Source organism: Gekko japonicus, unplaced genomic scaffold (genome assembly GCF_001447785.1).
Source record: "Gekko japonicus isolate JY-2015 unplaced genomic scaffold, Gekko_japonicus_V1.1 scaffold791, whole genome shotgun sequence".
NCBI classification, from domain to species: Eukaryota; Metazoa; Chordata; class Lepidosauria; order Squamata; family Gekkonidae; genus Gekko; species Gekko japonicus.
In genome coordinates this window covers 538,600-561,384 of record NW_015173696.1, presented here as the reverse complement: position 1 = coordinate 561,384, position 22,785 = coordinate 538,600, and the positions used below count along the sequence as shown (strand labels likewise).

The 22,785-nt window shown below is 44.2% G+C and overlaps 1 protein-coding gene across 1 annotated transcript in view; it reads right to left on the bottom strand.

Moving 5' to 3' along the window:
• ZZEF1 (zinc finger, ZZ-type with EF-hand domain 1) overlaps positions 1 to 22,785 on the bottom strand; it is a gene marked incomplete at its 5' end in the record, with an annotated part of 113,749 nt that extends 90,964 nt beyond the window's left edge. The window contains 5 exons of the mRNA XM_015423192.1: positions 125 to 324; positions 2,880 to 3,051; positions 4,484 to 4,678; positions 6,528 to 6,660; positions 22,312 to 22,785. Coding sequence (XP_015278678.1) covers positions 125 to 324; positions 2,880 to 3,051; positions 4,484 to 4,678; positions 6,528 to 6,660; positions 22,312 to 22,785 — 1,174 coding nt within the window. The remainder of the gene's footprint in view (positions 1 to 124; positions 325 to 2,879; positions 3,052 to 4,483; positions 4,679 to 6,527; positions 6,661 to 22,311) is intronic.

Genomic DNA, 22,785 nt, shown 5'->3' with positions numbered 1-22,785 from the left:
AAATGTAACACGTTCCCTGGTGGCACAACTGCACTTCATCCGAGCCCTAGATCCTGTAATCTCAGCTCTGAAAAAAGTTACTTTAAAGAAACCAGAAACATCAATTGCATTGTTATTGACTCACACATCTGACTAATGTTAGCGTTTTCCAACAATGTCACGTAGCCGGTGACATTGCTTGGAATGTGAACATCGCGGACCTCCTGAAGATTGCTGGCAGTCCTTCCAACTGCTACTGTGACTTGCTGCGGCATGTAACTCTGGTCGTTCGCTGCAACTGCAATGGAGAGGTGCCTCAGAATGACGTCTGGTTTCATCTTTAAACTGCGAGGCGAGAGAGAGAGAAATGCAACTATGAAGCGAAAGGATGAAAGGGGCATTGAACTTACCAAGATTGTGCGTTCTCATCAAATGGAGAGGAAGCCTGAAAGAACGTTCACTCCTCTTGCTCACTAGCGGGGCAGGACCAAGTAAATCCGAGAGACCTTGTCCCTTTTGGTGACCCCATATGCTCCCTGACCTCTTCTCCCTGGGGTCCGAGCAAGACATCTCCTTCAATGCTAGCTTAGCCCTGTTTTCCCATCACTTCCTTCTACACCCAGTTTGGCCTCTGTCGTGGCAGCAACAAGGTCAATGAGGGATCTGCATCCCACCCAGATCTGCTTCCGTTAGTGGCTGGAAGAGGAGCAGCTTGCACTACCTTTAAACTGCCAGTTTGGTGTAGTGGTTAGGTGTGCGGACTCTAATCTGGGAGAACTGGGTTTGATTCCCCACTCCTCCACTTGCCCCTGGCTGGGTGACCTTGAGCAAGCCATAGTTCTGGCACAGCTGTCCTTGAAAAAGAGCAGTTTCTGTCAAGAGCTCTCTCAGCCCCACCTACCTCACAGGGTGTCTGTTGTGGGGAGGGGAAGAGAAAAAGTGAGCCGCTCTGAGACTCCCTTGGATAGTGAAGGGCGGGGTATAAATCCAATCTCCTCCTTCTCTCCTCTCCTCCTATGAAGGGTAGAGATGCCACCCTTCCTGCTCTGCATTGAGCAAAAGGAAGAGAAAAGGGCCAGGGCTAAAAGCTTCATTTTCAAAAGGAACACCAATGGTAGAGAAGCTCCCGTCTGTGCAAAGCTGGCAACCTGGGGGGAGGGCTGGTGTAAGTGGGAAACAGTCTAGAGCGACAGGCGAGGATGGGGGTTCCCATCATAGCAGGAACAGATTAATGTAGATTTACAGGGCAGATTCACCGGGCGGTGACTTAAGAGAAAGTAAGATGAGTAACCCAACGAAACCCCTCTTCCACTAATTATCGGGGGGGGGGGAATCAAAGATATTCCCCCACAGGCTTCATCACTGCCGCATCTATGCAGCCAATCCTACAGCTCAGCAGTTCAAGCACCGATTTGTGCTGCTGCAGCTGAAGTCTGAGCCAAAGTCTGGCAATCAGGGCAGAGCTGGCACAAAACACGCCCCCCCCCTCCCCCATACAGTACATCTGCAAACAAAAAACAAACCTTAAAAAAGGCAAAAGTAGTGAATGGAAAAAAAATATGCTAATTCTCATAGCTCAAAACTGGAAAACGCCTGAAATCCCGACGGTAAGGCAATGGTTTTTAAAAGTTCGGGATGTTATAGTAACAGATAAACTGGCAATACAACTGTTAACGGTGGACACGTGTACAAAGCAATTCAATTTTATGGAAAAAATTGAAACACCACAGAATGCTTTACCTAAGAAATATATTAACTTTGCTTTCTATTGAATGTATACTTCTTAGCTATATACCTCAACACAATGTTGAAATAATAGTTCCTATGTAATTGTTATTTATTTCTTGTTAACTGTTAAATGTTTTCGTTGTTATTTAATCTTTGTTCTTTATAAAATTGAAAACTGGATAAATAAAAAGTTACACAAAAATGCTGCCCTTGTGAACATAAGTATCAGGAAGGCATTAACACGTTTCCAGTAACGTACATCTCTCCCAACACCCTGGAGGACAAAAGACCAGATTTAAAACACTTCGGTCCTGTTGTTTGACTCACAAAAGGTCCACATAGTAAGACAGACAACTAAAATGTGTTTAAGTCATGCAGAAATGTCACAAATTATAACCAAGCCAGCAAAAAGAGACTCATTCACATTCAGAAAATTCAAAGCCAAGCCCCAGCCATTCATGTAGATCTGCTCCCAAAGCCCTCCAAAACAGACTGGGCTTAGCCTGATGGGAAAATACAGTCTTTGAGGTCTATTGCATCTCATCAAATAACAATCAGATAAAGGTTTTCTGCTCTACTCATAGCCCAGTCCCAACATTTTGTTGTTGTTCAGTCGCACAGTCGAGTCCGACTCTTTGTGACCCCCCATGGACCAGATCACGCCAGGCCTTCCGGTCTTCCGCCGTCCTCTGAAGTTTGCTCAACTTCATGTTCATTGCATCTATGACACTGTCTAACCATCTCATCCTTTGCCGTCCCCCTTCCTCTTTGCAGTCTTTCCTAGCACCAGGGTCTTCTCCAGTGAGTGCTCCCTTCTCATTTGGTGGCCAAAGTATTTGAGCTTCAGTTTCATTATCTGGCCTTCCAGGGAACAGTCAGGGTTGATTTCTTTTAGGATTGACTGATTTGATCTTCTTGCAGTCCAACCGACTCTCAAGAGTCTTCTCCGGCACCATAGTTCAAAAGAATCTATTCTTCGGCGCTCGGCCTTAATGATTACATCGATCAGGCCTACACAGGTTGGACTTGGTGTACGTTGGCTCTGTACCAACTCATATGTTCAACATGCAGATCTCAAGTGAGCTTGGAAGGGCACAAGCCACTTCCCCTCTCCCATCACAGTACTTGAGAAATCCTAGACCCCAGATCCCAACAAGGAGTCTCTCGCTTACCGTATCCAGTGTGAACGGGCGCTCCCATCGGACTGCCAGAAGGAGGAAGTTTCCCCATTGGTCATTTTGTCAATATCAGCTGAGTTGGAGGAGGTTTCTATGTGAGTGTAACACTTGGAAACAGATTTAAGTTTGTCCAACTCCTGGTTTCCGTTTAAGTCATTAGGGCATTCTGTAAAAGCGAAACAAAGGAGCAAAAACAGGGTGATTACAAGTGATCCTAGTAGTTTTAACTTGCTTCTTGCTGTGTGTTCCTTCATCCATCTGCTTTATTGCTTTGGACAGACTGAGAGCCCTTTGGAGGAGGGCATCTAGTTTGTGCTTATTAATTTATTCAGTGTAAGGAATGTAGGAAGCACTACAGCTAGAAGACCTACAGAAACTTGATTCTCATACATAACAGATCACTAGATTGGGTGTACCTCCCATTTGTAACACCATGCTGAAATTAGCACCGTCAGTGCCAAATACATCAGTCTACTGCCAGGGTATGGTGTTCAAAGCTCCTTTGGTCAATTTTTGTTAGTTTAAGTCAACCCTACATCAAGAAAAATTCCTCCCCAGGATCACAAAACCTACTTTCTTTAGTTGCCACACAGTTTGTGACTATGGAAAAGATGAGTGCACATTTTACGACCAATGTTTCCCAAATTTCTGACAGTTAAGGAACCACTTCATTCTCACACCCCTCCCAAAAGTTGACCATCTGCCCTCATAAAGAGGGCATGCATGAGTCATGGAAAGGGGCAAATCCAAGGCAAACATTTGTGCACAGAGGCCACGCGCACTGCTCCTTGGAGGCCAAGTAATTCTGCTGTGCATCTGCATTAAGAATAACTCAGTGATCCAATGACACCCAATGCACAGATGCAGCAAAATAGCATGCAATTGATGAATATCGATCAGGAAAAGGCAAATCAAGAGCAAAGGAACATTCAGAGCCACAAGCCGTAGACTCCTCTGTGGGCAAGCACTTTGGGTTCACCAGAACACTTATCTGTCACCGCACAATAACTGTTCCCTTGAGGCACAGTATGAAAATTACTCATGTGCTTCCTTGACTCTAGACCCTGTAACAAACAAGGAAAACTAAGAAACTGCAGCTCTCTCATACCGCATCCCTGGCAGATCCAGGAGGGGGGAAGCTGTTTTTCTTAAGGGAAAGCTGACAGAGTTCTCAGGGACCCTTAATATGTTAAAGTTCCATGGCAATCTGGCTCTTGCCTAGCCCTGACAATGACATTTAAATTTCAGGGCTCTTTTTGTAGCAGGAACTCCTCTGCATATTAGGCAACACACCCTTAATGTAGCCAATCCTCCAAGAGCCCCTGTAAGAAGAGTTCTGTAAGCTCTTGGAGGATTGGCTACATTAGGGGTGTGTCGCCTAATATGCAGGAGTTCCTGCTACAAAAAGAGCCCTGAAAATACCCACAGCTGGAAAGGGGCATTCTACAAGCAAGTCCCTAAATCAACTTGGCTCTGGGGCTACTGGGGGAGAGAGCAGAACAAATGCGCGCCAGCCAAATAAGCAAGATGCTCAGCTGGTGGAGTTTCAAACCTGTAATAAACACCTCCCTCCCCAGGAGACCAAGAAGTTCCAATACCTTTTTCTTTTAAGATAAGCCGATCTAAGGAATCCTTCAGTACAGAAGAACGCATATTGCAAATGTTGTTGAAGTACTCCAAAACTGGATATGGGATGACAGAGCTGGCGATACGGTTCCGGTGCAGGAATCTCAGAAGCATGGAAGCATGAAGGCTACGGCACTCCTTCGATTCAGAAAATATGTCTATAAAACCTTGAGAGAGAGAGAGAAAGACATAGATGCTCTTAGGCTGGTGGATTCAGCTGTTGGCAGAAGAAAAGCTTCCCTGTAATCCAGTAAATAAATCCTGTGAATAAAGCAATACTTATTTCCGACCTTTGCTCCCTGCTGATTGGCTTGAATTGTCAGTTAATGAATCCAAAATGGAAACCACAAAAGTGCTTCCAAACAGCACTGGGGAAAACAAAAAACTAATGCACAACAAAAATCCTTGCAAGGTGTGTCTACATTTAAATGCTGCAAATCTGTGGGTAGCATCTGAGTTGTTGTAGACCCTAGGCACAACAGTTCAGACACCCGTGTAATTTCATAAGGCCACCAGCACATTAATCCAAATACAAAAAAGGGAAATGGATCAACAGCATACAGATTTGCCAATTAACGCCCTGCTGGCAGGATAAGCTATCCTAATGTGACAATGCAGAAACTCATTTTAACCTCTGATTTATTTCATATTCAAGAACTGAAGCAGAACTTGAACAAAGGTGATTAAAGAGACTTGCTCATCCAATATATAGCCTGCCAGAGGCAAATATTTAGTATGTATTTACAGCTTTTCCTAATTTGTTTTTCAAAATACTTCATGAAAAAACTTAGGGAACAATGGTGTGAGCAGATAGCCAAAAAGCTGTCTACTATACTAAATGACTCAGTTGTACTAGACAAGTGTAGTCAGCATGGTATAACAGTTAGCATATAAAATTTACGACCTCATATCCCCATTTACTCATGAAGCACTCTGGATGATCTTGGGCCAGTTGCTCTGAACTTAAAGCTAACCTAACTAACAAAGTTGTTGTGGAGTTAAAATGAAGTGATTGGGGGAAAGAAAGACCATGTACGGTGCCCTGCACTCCTTGAAATAAACCAAAACAAGCTTCCAGCACAAATTTCATGCTTTTTACTACTATACCACATCAGCTCTTGAAAAGATGAATAATTGACTTGGTGGTATAAGCTCTAAAGGAAAAAAGCTCAAAATGAGCAGGGCTTTCATGCTATGTGATTTCACAAGAAGCTTCCATTTCTAGAAACTTCTAGATTGGTTTGGCCAGGGATCCTGGAGATTTTTTGTCATCTTCTGGGCATGGAACAGCAGTCAGTGTGGATGAGGAGGGGGGTTGGACTAGATGACCCTGGATGTCCCTTCCAACTCTATGATTCTATGATTCTATAAGTAGTTCCTGAGAATATGCATGAAGCATCTTCCTAAAAGCCCCACAAGTTGGAGCTTCTGCAGCCTGCATGCCTACCTGTTCCTCCCTTGTTACCTTGAACCATATTTCTTGATAGTTTGCTCACTGTCAAAAATTTTCAAATCCTGCAATGTTTCAAATATTGACATTGCAAATACGGCATGCAGGTGAATGACTATACAAAAAGGAAGTCTGTTCACTCTATGGTTCCGTACATCAGGTGCTTTTTCTTTGCACAAAATTCCAGGCCTCTCTCACAGGATATGAAAACGGCCCTTTAAAATGGGTACCAGAGGTATTTCCAGACATCCGTCTTCCACAAAATCTTAGTAAATACTGAGCTCATTTACAACGCAAGTTATTTATTTTGGGCGTACCCAAACAGAGCTACTACAAGTATTACAGAAGGCTAACACTTTGTGAGTCACCATCTTACATTTTGGGAAAAAAACGGGAGTAAATAAAACATCAACTGTTGATGTGAACTGCACCACTGAACTAGGGCATCTCCAAGTGGAGCACTGACACGGCGTGTTAGTTCTGTGGCTCTGTGTGTCCAAAATCCAACCCAAAGGTCTCTGAGTGCAAGAAATGCCAACTCTTTTCCCACCCTCCCACTCTCTTACCTGGAACAAGTGAACAGGCCTGCAGCTGCCTGATCACATGACTAAGCTCTCCTTGCAGATTGGCTCCACTGGAGGTCTTGAGAAGCTCCAGCATATTCTCCACATCCACCGTGCCATCTCCCTCGGTATCAAACTGAGCCAAGGTTTAGGGAAAGAAGAGATGATCAGGGCAAATTGAGGAGACGACGCTTATTGAGCTCCCCACTTGTAAAGTCAGTCTGAGCTTTAAGAGCACTATCTGAAGCTCTGCTCCATGTCCTCCCCCACCTTCAGAAGTGGGGCAAGTAGCCACCAAGGACAGGGCTTTCTCTGTGGAATGTCCCCCCCCCCCCAACCCTCTGCAGAGATGACAATTTTCTGGTACCATGTTAAAAAGTTCTCATTTATGTGAGCTTTTGGCTACAATCCTAAGAGTATTTTCTGGCCGTAAGCCTCAATGAATAAAATGGGGCTCACTTCTTTCTTTCTTTCTTTATTTATTATTTATCTGAGTAGACCTATTTAGGATTGCTCTCCATGTAGATTACTAATTTGCTATTAGTCCCTCTGAGCCTTTAAATAATACAACCTGCATCGTATTAGAGAAACTTCTACCCCACTCCTCAGCCTCTAAGGCAGCTTACAACATGAGCCAATATTTAAAAAAGGTATCCTACAAGTTAAAACCCATCCTGACAACTCAAAAAAGAGTAAATCACAAAGCAGAGCAACCTTTCAAGCATTAAAAACAAGAACACAAAGTTCTCGTTTTCCAGTAATTTGGGTTTTTTTTGTTCAGTCGCACAGTCGAGTCCGACTCTTCGCGACCCCATGGACCAGATCGACCCCATGGACCAGATCACGCCAGGCCCTCCTGTCTTCCGCCGTCCTCTGAAGTTTGCTCAATTTCATGTTTGTTGCATCTATGACACTGTCTAACCATCTCATCCTTTGCCGTCCCTGTCTTCTTTGACCTTCAATTTGGTATCCAATGTTAAATTACATGGTCTAAAGCGGCAGAACGTTTGAGTCCAGTGGAACCTTTAAATAAACCAACAAAGTTTTATTCAAGATACGTGCTTGCTTGCTTTCCACCAGTCATTGTCTTTCTGTCTCTCTCTCTTTCTGTCTGTCTTTCTCCGTGTCTTTCTCTCTCTCTCTCTCTCTCTTTCTGACTTTTTCTTTCTCTCTCTGTCTGTTTACACAGAGTGTGAATAATACAGCAGATTCCAAGGTAACTTTAGCTTGTAATTAAATTGGGCAAAGTCTGGTTAAAATTTTCTTCAATTTTTAATGCAAGTTAAATATATGTTGCATTTATCAGCATACTCAGAGGGGTAGTGTTCCCATTCTGAAGACTCAGAACAAATTGGATAATGAAATGACGACTTCTAAATGAAATAGTGGCAGGAACATGCATGTTTTAACAGGGCGATGTCGGTGAAAGACATCAGTGATAAGTTCCATATCGTTCACAACTTTATAGTTAGTAGATCTTTCGGCTCATAAAGTAGAATTTCTGCTCACAAGACGACACAGCTTAGAGGGAACATTGTTTAGGACTGCCCTGTTTAATAGAAGTATGTTGCTAATCCCAGTTCCTAAAAGAACACAAAGATGCAGCACTTATAATCTAAAGCTAGCGCTATCTAAAAAGGAGCAAAAATACTAACTCTCAACCAATGTGAGATTTGGTAAACAAACATTGAACATCTTTCTAGTGCTGGATTTCGGTGGCCAGCCTCAAATCCCTGATAAAGCCACAAGACAGACTCACTGGACAGTTCTGAATAGCACCAACCTTCCCTGCCTTGTCTGTAGAAAAGGATCATTAAATAACCAACCCAGAACTATGTTAAGAATGATCAAGAGTATAAATCACTGAATTGTGAAACCATTAAAGCAGTGTCATCTATTGTCTAGTACAGACCTTCCTTGAGGACACATTTATATTGTGCAGAGGTGATTCATTGCCCAGTCTCTGCATCCAAGCTGTCAGCTTGGTGTAGTGGTCAAGAGCGGTGGACTCTAATCTGGAGAACCGGGTTTGATTCCCCACTGCTACGCATACTGCCAGCTGGGTGACCTTGGGCAAGCCACAGTTCTCGCAGAACTGTTCTCTCAAGAGCAATTCTCTCAGAGCTCTCTCAGCCTCACCTACCACAGGGTGTCTGTTGTGGGGAGAGGAAAGGAAAGGAGACTGTAAGCTGCTCTGAGACTCTGAGTGAAAGGCAGGGTATAAATCCAACTCTTTTTCTCCCCACCCCCTTTTCCTAACAGGTGTTCCACATCAAATGCTCCCATTCACTCCATAAAATATCCTTGTTTGATGTTGTAAGAACTGCCCTGAACAGACTAGTCATTTTAGTTCAGCACAGCCTCCTTCTGACTTCATTCTATAAAGAGCTAATATAACTGGGAACACAATGGTAAATCTACACAATAAAGCACACTGCAAAATTTGGCTACGCATATTGTAGAAAATATTCAGAATAACTGTGAAACCTACTAAAATACATACAAAAATCTTACAAATCCAAAAACACAATCATTACATACCAAGCTATTTCCAGTCTTCAATGCCTTGTAGATATTCCACCATGTAAACCGAACAGACTGTTTCAAGTTGATTGATATTGAATGGGAGTATGCATTCACCGTTTACATGGTAGAATATCTACATGGTGTTATAATATCGAAGATTGGAAATAGCTTGGTATGCAATGATTGCATTTTGGGATTTGTAAGATTTTTGTATGTATTCTAGTAGGTTTCACATTTATTCTGAATATTTTCAACAATATATGTAGCCAGATCTTTTACAGTGCGCTTTGCTATTGTGTTCATTCTATAAAGGACAGAACCATGATCGACTACCCTTGAAGAAATCACAAACGAGCTGCAATCACACCTCATAACAAGGAGCAACTCACCAAGCAAAAATGTAAAACTTCTAGCATGCTAAAACTGAACACAAAAATGTGACATTGGGCTTACAGCAGGACAGTACTGTAAATGAACTGAGGAGGGAGGAACAGAGGTCCCCACAGCATCCATTCTTGATAAAAGAGAGAATTTAATTTCAGCAACTGCTATGGTCCAGACTATAGCCCAGAGCAGGAAGTTACAGCCAACAACCTCCACAATTCTCCTCCGTGCCAACCGGCTGCACAAGTACCCTTGTTGATTGTACAGATTTGATGACAGCCCCACCCACAACAAACAAGGGCTTGGAGATATTTGTTTGAACTGTGATATTTGAGAGGTAACTCAGCCAAACATTGCTGTCAGTTGCGTGACTAGTGCTGCCTGCACCTGACCTTTGATACAAGATAATCAGACTCCATTTCAAGAGACTTTATCAGCGAAGATGTACTTGACACTCTGAGCCATTACAGAGAGAAGTGCAGAATGTGTGGAGTCAACACAACAATGGTATAACAACCAAGTTTAAAATATACTGTCCCACAGTATATTCAAACAACAAGGATGTAGCTTTAACTGATGAAAACAAACAGCTTTATGCCTTCCTGGAAACATGCAACAGACATTCACATTTATAGCCAATACATTCCCATGTTAGATTACAGCCAGTGTTCATCCATGTACACTGTTGTCCCCCACAAAGGGCACACAATGAAAACAACTAGGAAAGATACTTTGATGAAACAGTGGAGAACTAAAAATAAATATTCCTTTCCACTCAATGTTTCCTTGGATGCACTGCCCTACTGCCATGAACATACACACAAAATCCCAGAGCAACATACTCCGACTCATTGGGTAGCATTAAGAATACAACCACAACATAAGGGAACTGTACATATTGCATATACAGAATTAATCAGAATACTGAGGGCAGTTTTGAGGTTAGGAAATAAGAATTTGCAGAGCTGAGGCGAGAGGAATCTCTGAATCATCCCCAAACAACCACCCATGAGGGGGGAAAGAATCTATCAAAACCAAACAAATTGAGCTTCTGAAAACTGCAGTTTTAAGTATTTGTTTGAAAATAATTCAGGGCTTCTATATGTATTGTTTCAGAGAGGTGTTTGAAAATGCACAAGGAACCGCAGCCAAAAATCAGTGAGTCTTTGACCAAGGCTCAGAAAGATCTTTCCCATCCATCCCAACACCCAAGGTATCAGTTACAGACTGAGCCAGAAATCCTCTGTGTGCAAAACAAGCAGTTCAACGATGAACCATGATTATTTTCCTAATGTTATCCGAGTTAAACTTGAATCTGCAATCAGTAAAATGGAGAAGCCAGTCAAAAATTCTAGTCTAGTGGTGAGACTAAAACCTCACATTTGCAGAATTAAGACAGAAATTTCAAGCATTTCCTCTCCGCTTTCCACCCATTCTCCATCACATGCAGAAAGGTTCTCCCTTGTGGTTTCAGTATCCAGAATTACAAAGACAATAACTTGCTTCCAAAACAATGGTACTTTCAGTTCAGGAGTACTCGCTGCTACATGTAGTGAAAGTAATAAGGGGTAATTCCCAAATGTCCAGGCCTAATTCTGGGAAACCATTTGAACAAGCCCTGAAATAAACTGACCTGTTTTGGATAACAAGCCCTGTCATGCACAGACGAGCTTCTCACGGGAAAGGATTCCACAGCTTGGAAGCCACTTGTGAAAAGGCCCTAGTTCCTGCCCTCAGCGATGGCTTCACGAAGTTTGATAACTGAAGTTAACAGGCTCTTTTGAGTCACATATAAGCCTCTCCACCCATTAAGGTAATTTCACAAGTACTAAACGAGTACTCATAGGTTTTGGGAAAATGCTACAGACATTAAGTTTATAGCCGGTTAGAAGTATTTTCAACTCCAAATTAATAGCTCCTTACGATATGCAGGGCTTGCTCACACATTTTAGTTAATCTGCCTTGCCCGTGCATGCGTATTAACTGCTATCAAGTCACTTTTGACTTATGGTGACCCTATGAATTAACAGCCTCCAAAACATCCAATCGTGAACAGCTTTGCTCAGGTCTTGCAAAATGAGGGCCCTGGCTTCCTTGATTAAGTCAATCCATTTTACGCTGGGTCTTCCTCTTTTCTTGCTGCCTTCGACTGTTTCTAGCATTATTGCCTTCCCCAGTGACTATGATCTTCTCATAACATGACCAAAATACGATAGCCTGTTTAGTCATTTTAGGTGCTAGGGGGAGTTCAGGCTTGATTTGATCTAGAACGCATTTATCTGTCTTTTTGGTGGTCCACAGTATCCATAGAACGCTCCTCCAGCACCACATTTCAAATAAATCAACTTGCTGTCAGCTTCCTTTATCGTCCAACTCTCTTACCCATGCATAGTAGTGGATAATATAGTAGTAATCGGGCTTATCAAGACCCAAAAATATTTCCAGTATCAAAAGGACAAGCTGGTGTTTGGGACCCAAACTAAACTAAGTAAATACATGCTGAAGATATACTTTGGAGGGCCCTAAAAATATCCCCACTTCATAGCTCCAAAATGACTTTAATCAGGACCCGCCTTTGTGTTATTACAGCTTTATTTAAGAAGCATACCCATTTGACTGGGCTTCATGTAGTGTGGAGGTTTCTTCTACCTCATTTATATGGAGAAGTAGGCATCATCTTTATACTGTCCTTTACTGGCACTTATTTCAAGGACAATCAAAACAGAATTGTAACCTGGTGAGGCTCTTCAGAAAAAGATGCAGGATCTATTTGCATGTCAGCTAGGCAGTGTTACCAAAGAAAATAGTTATTTTCTAGGAATAGAGAGCAGTAATTTGTTAATGACTTGCCTGCTGAATAACAAGGTGTGGCCCAGAACCCTTGCCCTGGAGTGATGTTTCTCCTTGAACTATCATCCATACTGGATGTCACACAAAGGTAAAACCACCCACACCCTCTCTTGCAATTGTTAGTGTGCTTAACTTAACTGCTGAAGATGTTTTTCATAAGTGATCCTCCATGTTCACCATAGAGACTTAAAGCCTCCATTTACTAGAATACATATTCCATTTTAAAGTGACACTTTTTACACTTACTATCCCAGCCAGTGAGACACTCCACACTAAAAGAGATCGTAGCCTGACTTTCTTCTCCCTTCCTTTCATTTTTGCAGAGTGAACAGCCTCATTCTGAAGTGAACTCCCTCTCCTATTCAAGTGACCCTTTTCAGATTTGCATGCCTTAGAAGCCCTGAACAGCAGAGGAGACACATTGGCAGTTTCACTCTGCTCCTTACAGAAGTATTGACCTCAATGCAGCAAAGCTCTTTACTGAACCATTTTTCATTCCCCCACCACCCCCAGAAAGGAAGTTCCCGTAACATGTCATACACAGCTTCTAAAATTAAGAATGTAAGAACAGAATAGCCCTGCAGGGTGAGAACAGTGGTCCATCTAGTCTAGCATCTAATTCACATAGTGGCCAACCAGTAACTCTGGAAGGCAAACAACAGGGCATTGGGTGTGGACATGACATCACGCTACATGGCGACATCATGTCTGGCAAAAACCCAGACATGACATCAGCTGGCACTCTAGAAACTTTTGTTTCAGTTTGTTCCAGATTTTTACTTGGTTTTAATTTATGCAATCCTATTCCTATTACCTCTCTCATGGATCACTGCCTGGATGCGGGGAGGGGGCTTGCGTGGTTCGATGAGGCTGCGAGCTATGCTGTGGAGGGCCACCCAGGATGGACAGACCACAGCAGAGAACTCAGAAAAAATGTGATCCACTGGAGAAGGAAATGGCAACCCACGCCAGTATCTTTGCCAAGAAAACTCCATGGACAGTAACAAAAGGCTAAAAAATATGATGCCAGAAGATGAGCCCCTCAGATCGGAAGGTGTCCAATGTACTACTGGGGAACAGCAGAGGGCAAGTACAAGTAACCCCAGAAGGAGTGAAGTGGCTGGGCCAAAGCCGAAAAGACGCTCAGCTGTGGATGTATCTGATGGTGAAAGGAAAGTCCGATGCTGCAAAGAACAATACTGCATAGGAACCTGGACTGTAAGATCTATGAATCACGGTAAGTTGGATGTGGTAAAAAATGAGATGGCAAGACTGAACAACGACATCTTGGGAATCAATGAATTAAAGTGGACGGGAATGGACAAATTTAACTCAGAAGACCATTATATCTACTACTGTAGCCAAGAATCCCATAGAAAAAATGGTGTGGCCTTTATAGTCAACAAGAGAGTGAGAAAGGCAGTAATGGGATACAATCTCAAAAACAACAGAATGATCTCGGGCTGAATCCAAGACAAACCATTCAACATCACAGTAATCCAAGTCTATGCCCCAACCACTGACACAGAAGAGGCTGAAGTGGACTGGTTCTATGAAGACCTACAACGCCTCCTAGAACTAACACCATAAAAAATGTCCTTACCATCATAGGGGACTGTAATGCTAAAGTAGGAAGTCAAAAGGTAACCAGAATAACGGACAAGTTTGGCCTTGGAGAACAAAATGAATCCAGGCAAAGGCTAACAGAGATTTGTCAAGGGAACACACTGGTCATAGTGAATGCCCTCTTCCAACAATCTAAGAGGCAACTCTACACATGGGCATCACCAGATGGAACAGTGTGCCTGAAGAACTATGGATGGAGGTTCATGGCATTGTACAGGAGGCAGCAATCAGCACCATCCCAAAGAAAAAGAAATGCAAGAAAGCAAAGTGGCTGTCTGGTGAGGCTTTACAAATAGCAGAGGAAAGAAGGAAAGCGAAAGGCAAAGGTGAAAAGGAAAGATTTACCCAACTGAAATCAGATTTCCAGAGAACAGCATGGAGAGATAAGGAGGCTTTCCTAAATGAACAAGGCAAAGTAATAGAGGAAAACAATAGAATGGGAAGGACTAGAGATCTCTTCAAGAAAACTGGAGAAATCAAGGGAACATTCCATGCAAAGCTGGCCGTAATAAGGGACAAAAATGGTAGGGACCTAACAGAAGCAGAAGAGATTAGGAAGAGATGGCAAGAATACACAAAAAAACTATACAAGAGGAACCTCAATGTCCTTGACAACCACGATGGTATGATCACTGACCTCAAGCCAGACGTCCTGGAGTGCAAAGACAAATGGGCCTTAGAAAGCATTACTAACAACAAACCTAGCGGAGGTGATGGTATCCCAGCTGAGCTATCAAAGTCTTAAAAGATGATGCTGTTAAAATGCTGCATTCCATTTGCCAGCAAATTTGGAAAATGCAACAGTGGCCACAGGATTGGAAAAGGCTAGTTTATATTCCAATCCTAAAGAAGGGCAATGCCAAGGAATGTTCAAACTATCACACAATTGCACTCATTTCACACGCTAGCAAGGTCATGCTCAAGATCCTACAAGCTAGGCATCAGCAGTACGTGGATAGAGAACTGCCAGAAGTACAAGCTGGGTTTCAAAGAGGTAGAGGAACAAGAGATCAAATTGCCAACATTCGCTGGATTATGGAGAAAGCAAGGGAGTACCAGAAAAAACATCTACTTCTGCTTCACTGACTACGCTAAAGCCTTTGATTGTGTGGATCACAACAAATTATGGCAAGTCCTTAAAGAGATGGGAATTCCAGACCACCTCAGATGTCTCCTGAGAAACCTGTATAAGGGTCAAGAAGCAACATTTAGAACCAGATATGGAACTGATTGGTTTACCATAGGAAAAGGAGTACGACAAGGATGTATATTGTCACCCTGATTATTTAATTTATATGCAGAGTACATCGTGCAAAACACTGGCCTGGATGAATCACAGGCGGAATTAAGATGGCCAGGGAAAAAAATCAACAGCCTCAGATATGCAGACAATACCACTCTAATAGCAGAAAGTGAGGAGGACCTAAAGAGCCTCTTTCTAAGAGTGAAAGAGGAGATTACTGAGCCTGCTTTGTGGGGAGGGCGGGGTATAAATTTGATAATAAAACAAATAAATAAAATAAAAAGTTGGCTTGAAACTCAACATCAAAAAAGCTAAGATTGTGGCATCCAGACCCATCACTCCTTGGCAAATAGAAGGGGAAGTCATGGAAGCAGTGACACATTCCTGGGATCCAAGATCACTGCAGATGGTGACTACAGGAATGAAATTAAAAGACACCTGCTCCTTGGGAGGAAAGCTTATGGCAAACCTAGACAACATAATAAAAAGTAGAGATCACCCTGCCAACAAAAGTCCGCATGGTCAAAGAAATGGTATTCCCGGTAGTCATGTATGGTTGCGAGAGTTGGACCATAAGGAAGGCCGAGCATCAAAGAATAGATGCTTTCAAATTTATGGTGCTGGAGAAGACTCTTGAGAGTCCTTTGGACTGCAAGAAGATCGAATCAGTCAATTCTAAAAGAAATCAACCCTGACTGTTCCATGGAAGGCCAGATACTGAAGCTGAAATATTTTGGCCCCCAAATGAGAAGGGAGCACTCACTGGAGAAGACCCTGATGCTGGGAAAGATTGAAGGTCAAAGAAGAAGGGGACGGCAAAGGATGAGACAGTGTCATAGATGCAACGAACATGAAGTTGAGCAAACTCTGGAGGACGACAGAGGACAGGAGGGCCTGGCGTGATATGGTCCATGGGGTCGCAAAGAGTCGGACTCGACTGTGCGACTGAACAACAACAACATTCCTATTACATTGCTTACTGATGTCCTATCCTATTGACTGTATTGACTTACACTGATTAATCTGCCTTGAGAAAGCTGACTATAAATAATATAAATAAGCAGAGTTTCTAAGGCATTGGCAGATGTCATGTCCGGGTTTTCCACCAGATGTGACACTGTCACATGATGCAACGTCATTTCCACCACTCCACACACACTGTTCTCCCGCTGGCCCCAGGAGCAAGGACAGGTTGGGGGGGGGGGGTCACAAGCAGGAGAATGACTTGCCAAAGCAGGCAATCTGCATCCCTAGACCAAGGCCTTCCCCCAGTACTGCCTCCTAGCACTGGTATCCGGAGGCTTCTTTGCCTCTGATTGTGGAGATTCCCTTTAGTCAGCATGGCTGATGGCACTAGCCTCCATGAATTATCTATTCCCTTTAATAGCCATCTATGCTTGCGGCCACCACTATGTCCTCTGGCAGTGAATTCCATATTTTAATCACTCGCTGAGTAAATAAATACTTCCTTTTGTCAGTCCTAACTCTACTTGCGCATCAATTTCATTCTACGCAAGTGTTCTATTTTGGGCAAGAGAGCTCTCTCTACCACCTTTCTCTGCTCCATGCATTATCTTATAAACCGCTATCACGTCCCCCTCACCACCACCACATTACAGATTGCACGCAGAGAAGTTTATAAAACTACTCACAATGTAATGGGGAGGTGTGATACGCTTGCAGAGGGAAAGTTTCACTGTGAATGGAAGTCAAAGTGTGGTGGCCTGCTTTCTCTGTCTTTCTATTTGTACAATATTTCTGTGGATTTTAGATTAAGGGTGTTTTTTTTAAATGATCTGGAGAAAAGCAGGATACGAATGTTTTAAATATACCACACACACATTAGTAATAACAATATTACTCCATCCCCAAATACAGCGTTTGTTTTCTGCTTGCTGTTCTAGGTTTCTTGGTCAGATCTGGGCCAAAACAACTAATACACAACATCAACCCTTAGGGTAAAAGTGTGCTTAGAAAACCGGTTTAGTGGAGAGATTAGAATGTCTGACTAGGACAAGGAAGTTTCAATGTTCTTCTCATCCATGAAGGTAGTTTCAGGTGGGTAGTTGTGTTCTGCAGTTAGAAAAGCAGGATTCAAGTCCATTAGCCACTTAAAGACCAACACATTCATGAGTCAAATCTCCCTTTTGTCAGATAACACACCCTGGAAATCTTTTTAGTCTTTAAGGTGTTACTGGACTCAAAGCCGGCTCTTCTCGTCCATGAAACTCAGTGGGTAACCTCGGGCCAGGTGCACTCCCTCAGCCTCTTCTACCTCACTGGGCTAGGACAGGATAGAATGGAGCCGGAGAGAACCGTATATGCTGCCCTGAGCTCGGTGGAGGAAAGATGTGATAAGAATATGACAGATACACTGTTGCAGTCCCATATAACTATCACATCCTTCCTGTTCTATTCTCAGACTTTCTAAACTGCCCCCAAAATGGAAGCAGGCAATTCACAAAGCATTTTACCTCTCCTCAAGCAACACTTCCATTCCAAAACACTCACAAAAACCTAAGCACCTTACACAGTGGCCCAATGAACTCATATGCTAAGATATTTCCTACTACCTAGCCTTAAATTAGAAAAGAGAAGAAGAAGAAAAATACAGAATCTAATGGCTGCAGGATTCAGTGGTTTTCAAGAAAACCGCATGCGGGCAACTTAGAGGATATGCCAGTTCAAGTCATCTGATTTCAGTAAACTGCCTTAGATAACTGAAAGAACTCTGCCTCCAAGCCTTCATGCTACGCCTGGTCTGGCTCATTCACTGGTGGATCACAAAGGTCCATCTAACTCAATGTCTCGTTCCCATCAGTGGCTAGCCAGATGCTTCCAAGAAGCCAATCTGACATTTGTTTGTGTCCAGCATAAGGCAATCAGAGAGATATGCTGCCTCCTTACATGGAGGTACAATTCTGCACAATTGTGACTATGGACAAAGAGCAGCTCTGCCGGATCAAATCAAGGTGAAGCTATCTGACCCAGCATTCTGTGTCCAGCAAGGACCTGCTGAATGATTCAGGGAAGCACAGAAGCATGAAAAGGAAGGCAAGACCTTGCCCACCCATCCTGTTCTGTATCCCCATCAATCGGCTTTCATCAGTACAGTTGCTTCTGAATGTAAAGGTTCCATCTAGCCAACGTAGCTAAAGAAAAGATAGGGCCCAAGTAGTTAATGTTCTGGCATTATTATCTGGAAAGTGGTTGGCCAGACCAGCAGCTTTCCATTTAAAGCATGGCTGATATTTTCTCCACCCTCCACCGTTACAGGGTATACAGAGAGGTGATCACTTCAGGCATCTGAGGTAAACAAATGACTATAACCTAAGAAAGTTCACAAGTCTCTCGTTTCTGTTTTGTTCCAAGTTGCTCCCTTGGTTACACTTGGTGAAGGCTACTCTATAGAGTACTCCATTACACTGCCTCTGCATGCGGATGTTCCAACTACAATCATTCCATCTACAATCAAAGTTATGGGGTGGGAAATGTTTGAGGATATTACATCAAAATCAAAATGATTGGTTTTGATCTTCTGGAGCGTTTCATAAAAGGGTTTCCACACACATGGCACAACTTTCTCCCTACCCCACCCCCACAGTGGGAGCAGCATTTGGGGAGACATTTTGTGGTACAACAGGAAGGGGAAGCAAAAAAAGTCATATTGTGCAAAGGAACTATGACAAATCCAAGCCACTGTTTGTTTTCCCCTCTACAACATAGTGAAGAATATCTTTCAGTGGCAGCACCAAGAGGAAAAGAACAATACAAGTCGATTACAGCCTCAATGCCCTTGCCTTTAAAAAAACGGTTTTGGTTTTAAACTGCAAGGAATTATTGGGGCAGGAGAACTCATATTGGGGAAGGAATTATTTTTAAGTATTATGTTTTGGAACCATTTTTATTGATGTTACCCATCAGATTCCAACTTACAGGTGTTCTAAACAAGAACATTAAAGTAGTGAGGACAAAGTCACTAAGATACAACAGTTCCTCACACGTAAAGCTGCCTTATGAAGCTGTCAGTCCATTTGGCACAGTGACTGGCGGCAGCTCTCCAGGGTCCCAGGAAGCCTCCTTCCCAACATCCACTACTGGAGACCCTTTATCAGGAGATTTCAGGGACTGAACCTTGTGCTCTGCACATGAAAATCAAAGGCTCCATCACTAAGTCATGGACATGCTTTGTAAAGTAAATCCATTTTATGTATCCTCCTGTGTGTGAATTTATTTAGTAGCTAATTGGACATTCTTTGTCCTTCTAATGAAAGCATACAGGACCTGCATTCTTCTCACATTGTTTTTCCATGCACCCCTTCTCTCCTCCTTCCCCCCCCCCTTTTTCCTTTGGGTTGCATAAGCTTTAAGGAATCAGATCCCACTTGGACAGGTGCCTAAAGCACTACATCCACAGCTGGCAGATGAATGCATAAATGCACAAACAAGTACACAGAAACAAAATGGTAAACAGGGGAGCCAACAAGTATTTCATCAGGGAAGAAACCAAATTTTAGCAGCATGAAACAGATACCCCATTAAAAACCTTGCCCAATTAAAAGTAGAATTAGGATTGCTCAGTGTTAATATTCTTGCTTTTTATGCTTGACTGTACAGTATGTAATTGGTAAATCCTCTGACAAAGTACTTATTTGACATGTGTGTCCCTCTTCTGTCTCTGTGGTGTTGTTGTACTTCAATAAACCTTAATTTTTTTAAAAAGCTTGCCCAAATACAATTATCTTTCTGTCCAATTGGTTCTTCTCCCCTGTATGGCTCATGCATAAGTTGCCAAAGGACAAGAGCAGTTCATGAATCTGACAAAGTGAGCTCCAGTGCCTGAATGCTTCCAGGGCCCCCCTTCTTGCCTGTTATGCCTGGAACTGCCCCCCACATCCCTCACTTCCTTCAATGCTGTCATCAAAACCCTGTGAAGCCTTTGGCACAATGCTCCTCCATTCCCACACAGGAAGCTTGTCTTATACTGAGCCAGGACCTTGATCTATCAAGGTCAGTTTGACTGGCAGGTAGAAGTCCCATTACCCAATTATGTGAACTGGAAATGCTGCGTATTGAACCTCTGACCTCACATATGTGTCTTCTACATTACCAGCTATGGGATTTTTTTAAAACAGCATCACATCACTGGGCTAGCAAGGTCAGCATCATCTACTCTGACTGGCAGCACCTCTCCAAGGTCTGAAACAGAGATCTTTCACATCACCTGTTACCTGATCCTTTTAAATTAGAGATGCTAAGGATCAAAGCTGGGACCTTCTTCATGCAACGCAGATGCCCTATCACCATACCACAGCTTCAGCCCCCATTTTCCCTAGTGAAACTAATCTTAAGTACCTGTCACTGAAATGAATACTTATCTCCCCCACATATACATGCAGCTGCACCTTTCTTCAGGCCATTTTTATATTGTATGCTCAATATTCTTATACTCTGTTAAAACAGAACATGCATATTTGATAGATCTGCTACACTTCCATCTAACCCCTTCCTTGGAGGAGCTCAAGATGAAATACCAAACATTTACTTAGCTACTAATACTTCACTTATTTCTCCAGTGGGATCCCAAAGTGGCTGACAACTCCCCTCCTCCATTTTATTCTAGAAGGCAGATTACATCGAAAATGACTGGCCCAGCATCCTCCCATAACAGAGAGGGGATTCAAACCTGGGTCTCCCAGACCCTAGCCTGACACACTGAACACTACACCATGCAGGCTCTCTAAATTGTAGACCCCTCAAACGTCTTCTAAGGCCTGTAGCTCCAGAGGACTTCCTCGACTGAGCAGCTCACCAGATAAGGAGGAAACCCTGTTCTGGGAAGCCTGCCAGGCAGAAACGTCCATAGATTCTTTCCTCCACTCTCTGGCAGACCCAAAGAACAGAGGAGAGGGAAGAAAGTTAGGAAGAGAGTAAGGTTACCAAGTACTCCCTGGACACTGAAGTCAAGGGGATTGGGGGGAGGGGTAAGGTTGCCACATGGTTTGGAAACTCCTGGAGATTTGGGGATGGAGCCTGGCGAGGATAAGGGCCTCAGTGGGGGGACAGTGCCACAGAGCCCACCCTCCAAAGCCTCCATTCTCTCCAGGGGAATGGATCTCTGTAATCTGCAGGTGAGCTATAATCGTGGGGGATCCCCAGGCCCCACCTGGAAGCCGATGCTCCCTCTAATCTGTGGAGTCCTGTGAGCAAAAATTCTACTTTGTGAGCTACCAGCATTAAAGTTGTGAGCAGGCAGGTGATTTGGCTACTGCATAAATTAGTTTGCTCTGGACTGGAGCCATTCTTCCTGAGCTAAGACAAAAACGTGAGAGCCGGAGGCTAAAAGACCGTGAGCTAGCTCACACTAACTCAACTTAAAGGGAACACTGGCCTGAGGCTGGCATGCCTAGATATTACAGCGGATGCCTGCACGCTTCTTGGGGTCCAGGGAGTGGTCTGAATTTTCACCCATCCCTAGCTGAACATGCCAGTGGTCCTAGCCCCACCCCAGCCTTTACCCACTACACCGGCTCTTTAGGAAGCGACATCTCTTCCTCTGGAAAACTCATGCTGAGGGAAACTGGGTGACTACCAGTGTTCCCTCTAAGCCAGTGATGGCGAACCTTTTAGAGACCAAGTGCCCAAACTGCGATCCAAAACCCACTTATTTATTGCAAAGTGCCAACACGGCAGTTTAACCTGAATACTGAGGTTTTACTTTAGAAAAAACAACTCATACATTAACTTAAGATGATCCAAACAAAGTAAGGGAAGCAATTCCAAATGCTTTAATTTACTTAAAATTATTTGGCAGAGAATTTGACACTTTAATGATGGTCTGGGCCTGGCTGGGGCGATGGCACGCGTGCCCACAGAGAGGGCTCTGAGTGCCACCTCTGGCACCTGTGCCATAGGTTCCTGCCACCACTGCTCTAAGCTGAGTTGGTGTGAGCTAGGTCACCGTTTTTTAGCCTCTCGTCCACACCTTGTTGTCTTGGCTCAGGCAGGATGGCTCCAGAGCAAGCTGATTTATGCCGCAGCCGAACCGCTCGCTCACAGCTTTAAGGCCAGTCGCTCACAGAGTAGACTTTTTGTTCACAGGACTCCACAACTTAGAGGGAGCGTCGATTACTGCTCGTCCAGATTCCCCCCACCCACCCCCGCGGCCTGCCGCCTTGATTGACGCAAAGCTCTCCCAGGAGCCACAAGCGGGCGCGGCGTCTGGCTCGCAGGGCCCGTGTTCGCCCTCCGGGCTCGGGCCCGTCCGGAGAGAGACACGGGGAGGGCCCAGGACCCGAGGCCGGCGCTCCCCGCACCCCCAGCCCCCGCACTGACCTCTTCGTTCCTCGCCCGCTCCTCGGCGGCGGCCCCCGACCCTGCGGCTCCTCCTCCTCCGGTCCCCCCGCCGGCGGCGGCGGCGGCTGCGCCCTGCGTGGGCCCGGCGCGGCTCTCGAGGGCTTCGCAGAGCTGCTCGATGCTGACGACCTGCTCGCCGCGGCCCAGGCGTTCCTCCAGCCAGCGCACCAGGGCGCCGTGGTGGCGGGAGAGCAGCGGCTCGGCCGAGGGCGCCTCGCGCAGCCGGGCGGCCGCCTCCTCCCGCAGCCGCGCCTGGCCCAGCAACACGGCGGCCGG